At 40.3% G+C, this 15,420-nt stretch overlaps 1 protein-coding gene across 3 annotated transcripts in view; it reads right to left on the bottom strand.

The window, feature by feature from the left end:
• Positions 1–15,420, bottom strand: part of CNTN6 (contactin 6) — a 230,894-nt gene that overhangs the window by 60,090 nt on the left and 155,384 nt on the right. For all 3 annotated transcript variants that reach the window (XM_048858291.2, XM_048858290.2, XM_048858292.2), the window contains 4 exons: positions 14,805–14,989; positions 12,257–12,393; positions 7,808–7,937; positions 6,201–6,351 (listed from right to left, as the gene is read on the bottom strand). In XM_048858291.2, the coding sequence (XP_048714248.2) occupies positions 6,201–6,351; positions 7,808–7,937; positions 12,257–12,393; positions 14,805–14,989 (603 nt within the window). The remainder of the gene's footprint in view (positions 1–6,200; positions 6,352–7,807; positions 7,938–12,256; positions 12,394–14,804; positions 14,990–15,420) is intronic.

Here is a 15,420-nt window from a genome sequence, read left to right as displayed (position 1 = left end):
AACCCACCGCCTCTCAGCTCTTCTAATCGATCCAGGTTTGTTGTAGAAAGAGGACTTTTATACAAGGAAACTCTTTCTGGTGGACACCAGGAAGACTGGCATCCTCAGAGACAGTTGGTAGTTCCAACTAAATACCGGGCCAAGCTCTTGAGCTTAGCCCATGATCACCCTAGTGGCCATGCTGGGGTGAACAGGACCAAAGACCGTTTGGGGGGGTCATTCCACTGGGAGGGAATGGGCAAGGATGTTTCTACCTATGTACAGTCTTGTGAGGTGTGCCAAAGAGTGGGAAAACCCCAAGACCAGGTCAAAGCCCCTCTACAACCCCTCCCCATCATTGAAGTTCCATTTCAGCGAGTAGCTGTGGATATTCTGGGTCCTTTTCCGAAAAAGACACCCAGAGGAAAGCAGTACATACTGACTTTCATGGATTTTGCCACCCGATGGCCGGAAGCAGTAGCTCTAAGCAACACCAGGGCTAAAAGTGTGTGCCAGGCACTAGCAGACATTTTTGCCAGGGTAGGTTGGCCCTCCGACATCCTCACAGATGCAGGAACTAATTTCCTGGCAGGAACTATGAAAAACCTTTGGGAAGCTCATGGGGTAAATCACTTGGTTGCCACTCCTTACCACCATCAAACAAATGGCATGGTGGAGAAGTTTAATGGAACTTTGGGGGCCATGATACGTAAATTCGTAAATGAGCACTCCAATGATTGGGACCTAGTGTTGCAGCAGTTGCTCTTTGCCTACAGAGCTGTACCATATCCCAGTTTAGGGTTTTCCCCATTTGAACTTGTATATGGCCGTGAGGTTAAGGGGCCATTGCAATTGGTAAAGCAGCAATGGGAGGGATTTACACCATCTCCAGGAACTAACATTCTGGACTTTGTAACCAACCTACAAAACACCCTCCGAACCTCTTTAGCCCTTGCTAGAGAAAACTTACAGGATGCTCAAAAAGAGCAAAAAGCCTGGTATGATAAACATGCCAGAGAGCGTTCCTTCAAAGTAGGAGACCAGGTCATGGTCTTAAAGGCGCTCCAGGCCCATAAAATGGAAGCATCGTGGGAAGGGCCATTCACGGTCCAGGAGCGCCTGGGAGCTGTTAATTATCTCATAGCATTCCCCACCTCCAACCGAAAGCCTAAGGTGTACCATATTAATTCTCTAAAGCCCTTTTATTCCAGAGAATTAAAGGTTTGTCAGTTTACAGCCCAGGGAGGAGACGACGCTGAGTGGCCTGAAGGTGTTTACTACGAAGGGAAATGTGCTGGTGGTATGGAAGAGGTGAACCTCTCCATGACCCTTGGGCGTATGCAGCGACAGCAGATCCAGGAGCTGTGCACTAGCTACGCGCCAACGTTCTCAGCCACCCCAGGACTGACTGAACGGGCATACCACTCCATTGACACAGGTAATGCTCACCCAATTAGGGTCCAACCTTACCGGGTGTCTCCTCAAGCTAAAACTGCTATAGAACGGGAGATCCAGGATATGTTACAGATGGGGGTAATCCGCCCCTCTGAAAGTGCATGGGCATCTCCAGTGGTTCTAGTTCCCAAACCAGATGGGGAAATACGTTTTTGCGTGGACTACCGTAAGCTAAATGCTGTAACTCGCCCAGACAACTATCCAATGCCACGCACAGATGAACTATTAGAGAAACTGGGACGGGCCCAGTTCATCTCTACCTTGGACTTAACCAAGGGGTACTGGCAGATACCGCTAGATGAATCTGCCAAGGAAAGGTCAGCCTTCATCACACATCTCGGGCTGTATGAATTTAATGTACTCCCTTTCGGGCTGCGAAATGCACCCGCCACTTTCCAAAGACTTGTAGATGGTCTCCTAGCGGGATTAGGAGAATATGCAGTCGCCTACCTTGACGATGTGGCCATATTTTCGGATTCCTGGGCAGACCACCTGGAACATCTACAAAAAGTCCTTGAGCGCATAAGGGAGGCAGGACTAACTGTTAAGGCTAAGAAGTGTCAAATAGGCCTAAACAGAGTGACTTACCTTGGACACCAGGTGGGTCAAGGAACTATCATCCCCCTACAGGCCAAAGTGGATGCTATCCAAAAGTGGCCTGTCCCAAAGTCAAAGAAACAGGTTCAATCCTTCTTAGGCTTGGCCGGTTATTACAGACGATTTGTACCGCACTACAGCCAAATCGCTGCCCCACTGACAGACCTAACCAAAAAGAAACAGCCAAATGCTGTTCAGTGGACCGGAAAGTGTCAGAAGGCCTTTAACAAGCTTAAAGCGACACTCATGTCTGACCCTGTACTAAGGGCCCCAGACTTTGACAAACCGTTCCTAGTAACCACAGATGCATCTGAGCGTGGTGTGGGAGCAGTTTTAATGCAGAAAGGACCTGATCAAGAATTCCACCCTGTAGTGTTTCTCAGCAAAAAACTGTCTGAGAGGGAAAGCAACTGGTCAGTCACTGAAAAAGAATGTTACGCCATTGTCTACGCTCTGGAAAAGCTACGCCCATATGTTTGGGGACGGCGTTTCCACCTGCAAGCCGACCATGTTGCACTGAAGTGGCTTCACACCGTCAAAGAAACTAACAAAAAACTTCTTCGGTGGAGTTTAGCTCTCCAAGATTTTGATTTCGACATCCAACACATCTCAGGAGCTTCTAACAAAGTGGCTGATGCACTCTCCCGTGAAAGTTTCCCAGAGTCAACTGGTTAAAATCGTCCTTGAGATGTGGAAAATATTGTTAGTCTTTATGTACTTGGTAGTATATTTAGAGATGCATGTGTCTTATTAACTCTGTTTTTCCTAGAGCTCCAGGAAGAAATCCCAGCCAGTGTTTCACCCTAGCTGAGATTTGGGGGGCGTGTCATAAATATAAAGGGAAGGGTAAACCCCTTTGAAATCCCTCCTGGCCAGGGGAAAGCTCCTCTCACCTGTAAAGGGTTAAGAAGCTAAAGGTAACCTCGCTGGCACCTGACCAAAATGACCAATGAGGAGACAAGATACTTTCAAAAGCTGGGAGGAGGGAGAGGAAAAAAGGGTCTGTGTGCTGCTCTTTGCCAGGGACAGAACAGGAATGGAGTCTTAGAACTTTTAGTAAGTAATCTAGCTAGGTATGTGTTAGATTATGATTTCTTTAAATGGCTGAGAAAAGCATTGTGCTGAATAGAATAACTATTTCTGTCTGTGTATCTTTTTTGTAACTTAAGGTTTTGCCTAGAGGGGTTCTCTATGTTTTTGAATCTAATTACCCTGTAAGATATCTACCATCCTGATTTTACAGGGGGGATTTCTTCATTTCTATTTACTTCTATTTTTATTAAAAGTCTTCTTGTAAGAAACTGAATGCTTTTTCATTGTTCTCAGATCCAAGGGTTTGGGTCTGTGGTCACCTATGCAAATTGGTGAGGCTTTTTATCCAACATTTCCCAGGAAAGGGGGGGTGCAAGTGTTGGGAGGATTGTTCATTGTTCTTAAGATCCAAGGGTCTGGGTCTGTAGTCACCTAGGCAAATTGGTGAGGCTTTTTACCAAACCTTGTCCAGGAAGTGGGGTGCAAGGTTTTGGGAAGTATTTTGGGGGGAAAGACGCGTCCAAACAGCTCTTCCCCAGTAACCAGTATTAGTTTGGTGGTGGTAGCGGCCATTCCAAGGATAACGGGTGTAATATTTTGTACCTTGGGGAAGTTTTGACCTAAGCTGGTAAAGATAAGCTTAGGAGGTTTTTCATGCAGGTCCCCACATCTGTACCCTAGAGTTCAGAGTGGGGGAGGAACCTTGACAGTGTCTTTTCTCCTTCAAGGCAAAATATTCTCCAAAAGTTTGGTAGCCCCATCTCCTTAACAAAGGATTTAATTTGTCTAGATCATCCTAAAGGAGCTATGTGGTTTGATTATTTAGCAACTTGTCCATCATCACATTCCTGTCAGAACTGTGAATGATATTTTTTCTCAGATAATATGATGACCAGCTTTTCAGAAAGGTTAGGAAAGGGGTCCGTGGAGATTATAAATGCTGCACAATAAAATAGGAAAAGAAACTCAGGTAACCTTTAGTTAAAGTAGTTCAAATTTTTGTGTCCTGCTAGAATTAAAATATACATATAAAAAGCTAGAGGGGATGTTTCCCCCCTTTTTTTATAAGTAAAGATAGATATGATTTTGCTAGGTGAGAAAAAAAAAAAAACCCTGACAAGTCTTTACTTCATTTTCTGTATGCTACCTCACATGCTATGGTACTTCTGGAAGAGTTCTACTATAGACAACCATCTCTATCATCTTTAAAATTGTGGCAACAGCTACTTTATCATTTAACAATCAAGAGAAGGAGCAATTTACAAGCGATTGTTGGTTATTATGTTACCTTATGTCCAAATGATACGCTTTAACTGCATGGGAGGAATGGGGGGGCTGGTGAATTCAAACACCCAACTATTGCCTTTTTAACAGAAATTATACTTCTTTGGCTTATTTTAGTGAAAGTGCCTGGAGCTGTTCAGGATGGATGCCCATAAATGCAAGATTATTATAATTAATAATTTAACATTATCAGGGAACATATAAGTCTAAGTAAATATTATGGCTGTGTGCATGTATGTTTAATTTTATATATCTATATCTATAGCATTATTAACATTATATATATATTGTGTATATATATATATATATAATGTTAATAATGCTATAGATATAGATATATAAAATTAAACATACATGCACACAGCCATAATATTTACTTGGATTTATATATATAACATGCTCATGCACATGCAAATCAGATGGGACCCTCATTGCCAGTGCAGACCTTGGTGCTGTAAAGTGTAGGCTGTCTTTATCTCCTTATTACTGTACATAAGGAAGCCCAATCATTCTCTCTGCATATTATAGAAGCAGCATTTTGGCCAGGGACTTAGTTACTTTTAGATTATACACTATGTTCAACCATCTGAAAGATCTGGCTAAACACTAATTAAAATGATACTATGGTAAGTAATAACTGAATGTTTTCCCCATAATTTAAAGATTGCTTCTTTGCTATTGTCTCAGAGGAAAAATAATTAGGAACTTCTGTTGTTTAATAGCATCTTATATTACAGTCTCTGGGCCATGTTCTCTACTGACTTTATCTTGTGTAATGATTTGCACCTGTGCAAAGTAGATGCAAAGTGCTCTCTTTTTGATTTGGTGGTGTTTTACACTCACTTTGTACAGGTGTAAATGAGTACACAAAGTGCAAACAAATGGAGAATCAGGCCCTCTGTTCCTATATTTAATGCCATTATACACAATTGCAATATTGAATATGGAGACACATCTCCACATTGTACATTTGGTTGGTGTAATGCCAATGAATTATAATTTAAAAGAGTGTTATGGAAATTTAAGTATAGATAACAGGATTTATTAACCCTGAAATAGATAGATAGATGTTTCCCTGTATGGGTGATTGAAAATCTTAGGTAGATCTCTCCTTAAAATCTTAGGGTATGTCTACACTGCAGCTGGGAGGTATGATTCCCAAAGCAGGTAGTCAGACTCATGCTAAACCTGCTCAAGCAAGTGTGCTAAAAATAGCAGTTTAGCTGTTGCAGCACAGGCTGGTCAGCCAAGCTAGGACCCAGGGTGTCAGGCAGGCATGAACATGGGTGGCTCCAGGTAAACAAAGGAGTTTGTGGTGGAGGACTCCTGCAGAAGGGCCAGCACATGGCAAGTGACTCTACTGCTTTGCTGATCCACTGCCAAAATTTCCTTGCTTAAGTATTAAAGGCACAGACAGTGAATGATGTAGCCATGGGTCACAGTACAGCCTATAAAGCTACTGTGCAGTTGATCTGGAGCCAGGAGGTAGATTTCATCCACTCAAACCTCCACTGATCTCCCTACCATGAAGCTGATTCAATCAGGCTTTGTATGGGGTAAGAAGAGATGGCCCAGAGAATATTGCAATGCTATAGCTGTTCAAGAAAGCAAAGCATGTGTCCCACAGACAGAATTTACACTCACCCTAATATATTTAACCCAGCTTTGTTGTCAATCAGCTTTTTATCTAGAATAGTATGGCTAGAGTTCATGATGAATAGGCCTGCAGCATTAGAGTATTCCAGCAATGAGCTGTCAAAAGTGATACTTACCAATGTTCAGATACCAGAAAAAAAAACAAAAACAAAAACAAAAAAAACCCAAACAACTCAGCAATCAGTTTACCAAAGTACCTTTTGTTTTGTCGCAGAACATTGGTGCCCTTTTTCCAGTTGATAACTGCCCTGGGAGAAGCATTTGGTTTACATTCAATGGTAACTTCACCCCCAACTTGAGCAACTGACATTTGTTTCACAGGATTTTTGGAAAAATCCGGGGCTGAAGCTTCAAAAAAGAAAAGGAAAGGAAAAAATGAAGAAACTCATGATATAGCTGACAAAGCAAATTAATTTTCTGAATTTTTCTTTCTGCTGAACATAGTGGGTGAATCCAATTGCCTTTTTGCCTTTGCAGATTTGAATTCAAGTTTTTTATTTGAACTCTAGGAACTTAAACCTGTTTAGAAGTCTTCTATTTATATTGCCTTTTGTGAATTTTGTCCACCTGGAAACAAAAGGATTAGATGGGTTTCATGAACTTTACCAGATGACAGGTTTCAGAGTAGCAGCCGTGTTAGTCTCTATTCACAAAAAGAAAAGGAGTACTTGTGGCACCTTAGAGACTAATAAATTTATTTGAGCATTAAATAAATTTGTTAGTCTCTAAGGTGCCACAAGTACGCCTTTTCTTTTTTCTAAAAGGATGAGAATAGCCCAACTTTCTGTGGTAGGCTTTGCTTTGGTCAGTCTGAGGACTGGAAGGAATGTTTATTTTAGATCAGGAATGAGGTGATTTAGCAGGGCTCTAACAGGCTGCACAGTGAGTGTGTACCTAGACAGGGTCAGATAGGCTTGTGTAGCCCATGCTAAAGACCACACTATTGCATCTTCAATTTATTTTTAGCAAACTAGCTGGATTAACAGCTAAAGCAGATATGTCTACAGGAACTACAAATCGATATGCCCAGCTGCAGTGTAGACATACCAAAAGCTTGAGCAGAATTAACTGCATTAAGCCTGAATCTAGTCCACTGTATTCATTGCTAGAGTGTAGATTATTCATTGCAAATAAATTTTTCAATTATTTTTTTTCCTGTTCATGATCTGATCTTGATATATGAAATCCATTCATTATTCACAGGTATTTGTCAAATAATTTGTGGGTGAAATTCAATATTGCTGCGAGGAGCAGCACAAGACCTATGCAACATTTAGTGCAATTGGAGGTCGTGTTTTGATGGTTGAAGTGGGACCTGATTGTTGTATAGGCTGCAAAATGACTCTCTGTACAGGGATGAATTTCACCACATGTGAACAAATTGCAGCCTGTGGGTGTTGTTGAGATTCATATTGAGATTATATGCACTAATTGTGCTGTTTGCTTAAATCACATGACATTTTTTGCTCGCTTGAAATGATGACTGATGTTTTTAAATTGAAGAATAACAAATACTAATTCCAGTAAGTAAGGAATAACACACAATAAAGCACCCTTGTTCACCCACAGAAATGCTGCTCACATGAAAATACTGATAAAGAACATCCTTTCTCCCAAACATTCACGCAAACAAAACACGTTTGCCCAAATGTTTGCGAACAGTAAGGGATAGCTGAACTAAACAGCCTTGTGGAATTCAAATAGTCCACAAAATCTGTGTTTGAAGTATTCAGTCAGCTCTCTTCATTTCTTCATTTCAGAATTTCGAAATTAGTTTTACATTCTAGCTGACTCATTTACTTACCTATCACTCTTAACTCAGCATTGGCGTAAATTGTATTGTATTTGTTTTCCGCAACACACTGATAGAGGCCAGAATCTGATACATTCAGCATAGTTATGGTAAGAGTTCCATTTTCTATTTGAATTCTCTCCTAATAAAGGAAAAACAAGCAAACATTTTGTCTGAAGAAGTGAACATAAAAGCTGGTGGTCATGAGTCAGAAGCTGAGATTTGTTACTTTTGAATGCTTATTAAAACACTATGAAAATAAAAAAATAAATAAAATAAAGAAGCCAAGTAGCTTAGCTCAGATATATATCTTAGAATAAAGGTTACATGATGGCTGTAATGATATAAGAGGAGTTAAGCAAAATTTTTCTCATGAAAATTTTTTGGGGAGAAAAATTCAGATTCAGCAACACCAACATATTTTTCAAATTTGTCTAGATGTTGATTTAATTGTTTCAGCTAAAAAAAACTTAAAAAGAAAAATATTTTATTTTTCTATTTTAAATGACCTTTATTTTAGAAACTTTCTTTAATTTATTTTAATAAATACACACATAAAAAAGTTTGCAAAAAGAAAAGGAGTACTTGTGGCACCTTAGAGACCAACAAATTTATTTGAGCATAAGCTTTCGTAAGCTACAGCATCAGATGCATCCGATGAACTGGGCTGTAGCTCACAAAAGCTTATGCTCAAATAAATTTGTTAGTCTCTAAGGTGCCACAAGTATTCCTTTTCTTTTTGCGAATACAGACTAACATGGGTGCCACTCTGAAACCTATAAAAAAGTTTGAAAAAATTAGTCAGGGGTCAAATGTTTTGATTTCAATTTTTCATTTGCCAAACATTTTTAAATAATTGTTTTTAGCTTGACCCAAAATGAATTCTTTGGCAATTTATTAAAATTGCCAGCAAACCAAGGAATTTATTATTCGGCCAGCTCTAGCTTTAAGGCCCCAGTTCATCCAAGCACTTAAACATATGTTTAACTATGGGCACATGCTGAAGTCTCATTGTTTAAAGGCATTGCTGCATAGCAAGCTAAAGGCTTATGCTTAACACGAAGCGGAGACCAAAGCAGCTGCATCAGGGACAGATGCACCATGACAGGAGGTGGAAAATGAGACCCCGAGGGGTTTACCCCCTTCAGCACTTGAGAGACAGAAATCTGAAGGGAGACCCCTCCCCATGTAGTCCACCCTTCCCCTCCATCCATGTGGATTTGGAGAAGAGAAAAGCTCCAGTGTATAGCCAGAAACTCAGCAGGCAGGAGCAGATACAGAAGAAGAAGCTGCATTAGGGGCCTTTGGACATTTATGATGTCAACAGACTGTTTCTCAGTTTTTACTTTGCACATTCTCTCCTCTCTGTTGGTTGGCTGTTTGCTTCGACCCCTCACACACCCTCTCTAACAGTCACTCACGCCCTCCTTAACAGTCACTTACCTCAGTCTCACTCCACCTGCCCATAATACTCCCTTCATTTCTCCTTCTCTCCTCTCCTCCCTTCTCTTCACCTTCCTCTCTTCAATGATTTCTCCACTTCCCTTGCTGTTTACCTAATTCCCTCCAAATAAACCTTTCCTCTTGTTTTCTTTAAATCATGGAACTAATATGATGTTTGCCAATATTCACTCTGCCTGTATGTTCTCTAGACTTTCCCTTAATGATTTAAGGATTATGATCAAGGGCTACCTTATTACAAATCATAAATATGCCACACAACCTGCAGGACACTATGCTGTGTCACTTATAGATTCATAGATACTAAGGTCAGAAGGGACCGTTATGATAATCTAGTCTGACCTCCTGCACAACGCAGGCCACAGAATCTCACCCACCAACTCCTGCAACAAACCTCTCACCTATGTCTGAGCTTATTGAAGTCCTCAAATCATGGATTAAAGACTTCAAAGAGCAGAGAATCCTCCAGCAAGTGACCCGTGCCCCATGCTACAGAGGAAGGCGAAAAACCTCCAGAGCCTCTTCCAATCTGCCCTGGAGGAAAATTCCTTCCCGACCCCAAATATGGCGATCAGCTAAACCCTGAGCATATGGGCAAGATTCACCAGCCAGATACTACAGAAAATTCTTTCCTGGGTAACTCAAATCCCACCCCATCTAACATCCCATCACAGGCCATTAGGCCTATTTACCATGAATATTTAAAGATCAATTAATTACCAAACTCATGTTATCCCATCATACCATCTCCTTCATAAACTTATCGAGTTTAATCTTAAAGTCAGATAGATCTTTTGCCCCAGCTAACACTCACATATTCCCACATAGAGAAGCAGCTGTAGAGACTAAGACAGAGAATACAGCTAGGCTAGATTACACCAGCATCACGACTGTCTTTGAAAACTTGTCTCTCTCTCACCCACAGAAGCTGGTCCAAGAAAAGATATTGCCTCACCCACCTTGTCTCTCTAATATCCTGTGAACAACACGGCTACAAAACAGCACACAACGTTATTTCTTATTGTTAGTTAAATAAACAAACTCTCCTTAAACCTGACCTCAGTCAACAGTTAAACATTTCAGGTGTCCAGCAGTTTAGATAATATTGCCTAAAACATTTAAGGCATGAGTCATGTGAAAACAACCAGATCCTCACAATCAGAATAAAATTTTGGACTTTTTTTCCATTGATAAGCACATTTAGTCCTCCAACTTTGGATCATTTACTGATATACTTAATTTGTGAAAACACATAGTTACTGTCCAACAATTTGATCCATAACTACAGTTTGGTATCCTTGTTATCAAACGGTAAAATATTAAGTATTTTAGGTAGGTAGGTCCCAAGTCAATTAGGGCTTTACATGACAGTCTTAACCTTAAACTTCACCTGGAAACCAACAGGCAGCCAGCACAGATCATCTAGTGGAGGCTGGATATGCTTAGCTTGAATTTCAGCTTTTACTAGGCCAATGTATCAACACTGTAGTGCTGCTGAAGTAAAAACAACAACGACAAAACAAATAAAGACCACACACACACACTAGGGATAAGTTTGGCCCACATTTTTGTTTCTATGCTTTAAACCATTTTTTTTCTTCAGTTTTCCTCAGCACACAATAAAACTGGCGCCATACTACTAACATAACTTAAAATCAAATATTTCAAGTCTTACTATCACTATCCTACAGGGACAGTAAAAGCCACACTGTAAAGTAGAATACCAGAAAGCAAGAGAGAGTACTCTCTCCAAAATGAATCAGTGAGAAAGAAACCCACAACAACAGAATATAAATTCCATCACTGAATGCAGGTCTGGAAGCAACAGATTTGTTTTATTATTATATTCTTGAGACTGGCTACACTGTCTCCATAGAATTTAGAGTGAACCATACAGCGTTACAGTATGTAATAGAATCCCCAGCTGAAATACTGTATGCATCTAAAATAAAATATACATTTGTGAACTAGTCTATGCATTTCATACGTAACTTCCTAATAGATAATGCTAGTTGCAGAGATTATTCAATGTCCTCTTGTTACTACATTGATGCATAGGAAACAGTGCCACCTATTGAGTCAGCAAAAACAATTTATTCAGCATCCTGTTTTTTTCCTTCCCCTTGGAGGTCTCCCAACCACGTACTGACCCAATCCAACCTTGAAAATTTGATGAGAGCATAGCCTGGGGTTATGTAGCTGGTATATTGCTAACTAATTAACAACACACATTACTTATCCACTTTTTTCGTCAAGACTCTGACTACAGATATCTTCTGCATAGTTAGTTCTACCTGCAGGGTGTTTGCTATCCTCTCAATGTTTTTTTTCTTCTTCTTCTTCTTCTTTTTTTATAGCAGAAAGTCTATGAATTTAAAAACCCTTTTAAAAAGTAATACAAGCAGTTCACTCAGAAGCTGAATCCACCCCCCCCCCATGTTTCATCTGACTCATTTTTGAGTTATTCAGACAAAATGAAGGGTACAGCATCACATGCACACAAGCAGAAATAACGTAGAGATGACCAGCTATGTGGTCAGAAAGAAATAGTTTGTTAAACAGTGGACCTATACTATAGAATAAATCCTAGGGTGGAAAGTAGCTTTCTACGATAGTTTCAGCAAGCATAGTGCTGTGAAAGAGTGAATATTTTATTACACTCACCATACATTCACCTGCAAACTATCCATTTAGTCCATTGAGCAATAACATTCTACATTTTGTTGCCTGAAGTATTCCATTTACAATGTACTGTAACTACGGTGAAAAATATTAGTGAGACTTTAGAGTATTTTATCCCTCTTTTATTAAAAGAATACCATTAGAAAATGGCAGGCTGTAAAGAACATCTCCTTCTTCAAAGACAGACTGGATAATTCCACTTAAGAAGGGGCAACAATACTCACAAAATGATCAGGTGTTTTTGTTTTTTGTTTTTTTCTTTAGAAAAGCCAAAGTCAAACCCATCTGCTAAACAATGTAAAAAATGTTGTATCTTACCTCTGGCATAAGGGGTTGGCCATTTTTTAACCAACTGTAGGAAGGACTTGGTTTTCCACTTGCTTTACATTCCCAAAACAAGCTGTCATGGAGAGACAGATAGGCATTTTGGATTTTTTTATCCCATTCAGGGAGTGCTGTATTAACAAGACAAAAAGTGCAAAGCATTGTAAATAGAAGCTAGGCTTTTGGTTTGCTCAGTTTACAGCCTTTCACATGGACCAATATTGTCTCATTGATTCCTTGTACTCTCCGGTCTGTCTGTATCCATCTGTTGTCTTTTGTCTTATGCTTGGATCATAAACTCTCTGGGTAGGGACCATCTATTTGTTCTATGTTTGTACAGCGGCTAGCACAATAGGATCCTGGAATATGACTGGGGCTCCTAAGCACTACAGTAATAATACAGGTAATAATAGGGGGACCAGATAGCAAGCGTGAAAAATCCAGATGGGGGTGGGGGATAATAGGAGCCCATATAAAAAAAAGCTCCAACTATTGGGACTGTCCTTATAAAATCGGGACATCTGGTCACCCTAAGTAATAATAAATAACAAACTGCATCCTTGGGGGGTGCACTGGGAGATATCCCTCTGTGAACTCTTCAGTGAACCAGGGGACTGTGACAGGATGATGACATCTGCTCTCCCTGGTGGGCTGATCCTGCTCCAGAGACTAGCACAGAGGAGAGCAAGCGCACAATCCCTCTTATTCCTTGCTACTGTTCGCCTTCTTTGAGCTGATAGGCATCCCTGAGAGGCATACACAGGGAGCCGTCACTGTGTTCTCCTGTAAGAGACTCCTGGGGCAGCGTATTCAAAACATAGAGATGCTCTTTGTGCACATACCATCTCACTCTCCATTGTAAGGGCCAATCACAGTCCTACCTTAATTAACAAAGATCACTGTATTTTCAGGGGATGATCAGAACATGATACTTTGACAAAATATCCTTCAGTGTTATTCCTGATACACAGCTAGTTATTGGTTGAATCCTGACTCTGTGTCCCCAAATTGTTCATCCCTGGATGCAAACCACTCTTAGAGTCCAGTCCCTGCACTGGGAATGTGCATTTGTAATAAAAGAACAAGATGGTAAAAGGTGACCATGCTTACTGTTAATTGTGAATCATATTTATTACAGCAGTGCCGGAGGACTAACCAAGAATGGAGCCCATTGTGCTAGGCACTGTACAAACACAATGTCACAGACCGTTCCTGTCCCAAAGAACTTAGTCTAAATAGACCAGACAGATACAGGGTAGAGGGAATGGACAGAACATTCTGCAACAGTGTGGGAATTAAGCATGAGGAAGTAAATCACACAAATCATGCCAGCCTGCTTATAAAATCATGAAAAATGCTTGTGAAAATATCTATGCTATTTATATACGTTTCATGGCCTACCAACAATTATGAATGAAACTGCAAAGCACAATTAATAAGCTTGCAATCTTAATTGCATTTACTCCATTCATAATTGTATAATTAAATTTGTAGTTATTAGTCCTGGCAAGGTAATCTGCTAAATGTAATCCAACCATTTGATTCACATTCCATGAAAACAACTAGACAATGAGAACAAAACAACCCCAATCAAAGCATCACCATCAACAACAATTAAAGCAGCAGCAAACTGTTCTATTCCTGGCATAAACCTGTGCTTTGACATTAACCAGGAGATTGTTAGCCTGTCAGCTAAACCAGACTCTGTACATTAGAATGAAAGTTTCCAAAAGAAAGAAAGAAGTGTCTGCTGACATAGAGCCACCTGCAGGATCAGAGAGCTTAGTTTGGAATGATCCTTTCTCATTGTCCTGTTTTTTTTCTTTACTCTCCTTACTTTTAAATTATTTCCGGCCTATAAAGAAGAGTGCCATACTTTGCTATTTAGGGAAAGAATGTGGGTTTGTCCTGTGTACCCATGCATGAGAACAAAGGTGATAGGATGCCCCCTGATTTTCCTGTGAGGGCTACATGCATCATGGGTCATAGAATAGGAGTGGTGATTGGTTTCATAGGGCTGCTACTCTACACTTCTGTGCAGGTGGGCAAGGGGGTAGTTGGAGAATGACTCCCTTCTACAACACGTTGGTCAACACAGCTAAACCGGGATGGTAGGTGAAGGAATCTGCTACTGGTATAGATCAGAGTGTCACAGTTCCTTCCCTATGTTCATGGGACATCACAGCTACATGCTGCCCCCATGATATGGGCTGAGAGTAAATTCTCTGTCCATCCCTTAATGTTTCATGTAAATACATGAGATTTCTTTCTGCCTTATATTAACTTTCATAGCTGCAGCATGGCACAGCCCACATTTTTCAATCTGATACTAATACACAATATCTTGTACTCGCTGAAGTTTAAATTGTAATTCAGAGGTCATTTCAAACCTCCAATCCTTTTATTAATCAGCTTAACCTGAAACTGTATTCGTCACTGATATCTCCTGGCAAGGGGCTAACGGACTTCATTATCTTAGTCTTGTACAGACTATTTTGAAATGCTAACATACTCTAATGTAAAAACAATTCCATTTGCTCACCATAGATTATTAGTTGACCTCTTGCAATGTTTCTTCCTCGAATGTTTCCTGCAATACACTCATAAAAGCCTTCATCTTCCTGCTGAAAATCTGGGATTTCAAGGACTCCTTTGGATTTGTAGTGTTTGATTTTCCTTGCCAATGGGTGTCCATCACTCCTCTTCCAGCTAATACTGGGAACTGGACTAAATAATTATATTGCATTAGATGTGGGGATAGTTCAATCAATACATCAGAGAAAAGATAAAGTGTAATCCCTTAACAATAACTGCAGGGGGAAGAAGGAAGGATTTTAAATAAATTTTAAAAACACTTGCACATTTCTAAAAGTTTTATTTAAAGTGGTCTCCAAGGATGGGATTTTCAGAGGCATCCAAGCGACTTAGAAGCACAGATCCGATTGACAGGCAATTGGAAGTGTGTTCCTAAGTCCCTTAAGTGCTTTTGAAAATTCCAGCCTCAGCCAGTACTGCTTCACCCAGGTCTGCTCAACTTTTAGGACCAAATCCTGCCATCTGATACCTGAGAGAGAGAGAGAGAGAGAGAGAGAGAGAGAGAGAGAAAGGAGATTGTGGGAGGAGAGAGCTCAGTAAGCTTGAAAGGGCAGCTAATCTTC

Source organism: Caretta caretta, chromosome 7, assembly GCF_965140235.1.
Source record: "Caretta caretta isolate rCarCar2 chromosome 7, rCarCar1.hap1, whole genome shotgun sequence".
Classification (NCBI taxonomy): Eukaryota; Metazoa; Chordata; order Testudines; family Cheloniidae; genus Caretta; species Caretta caretta.
This window is presented reverse-complemented; position numbering and strand designations above follow the sequence as displayed.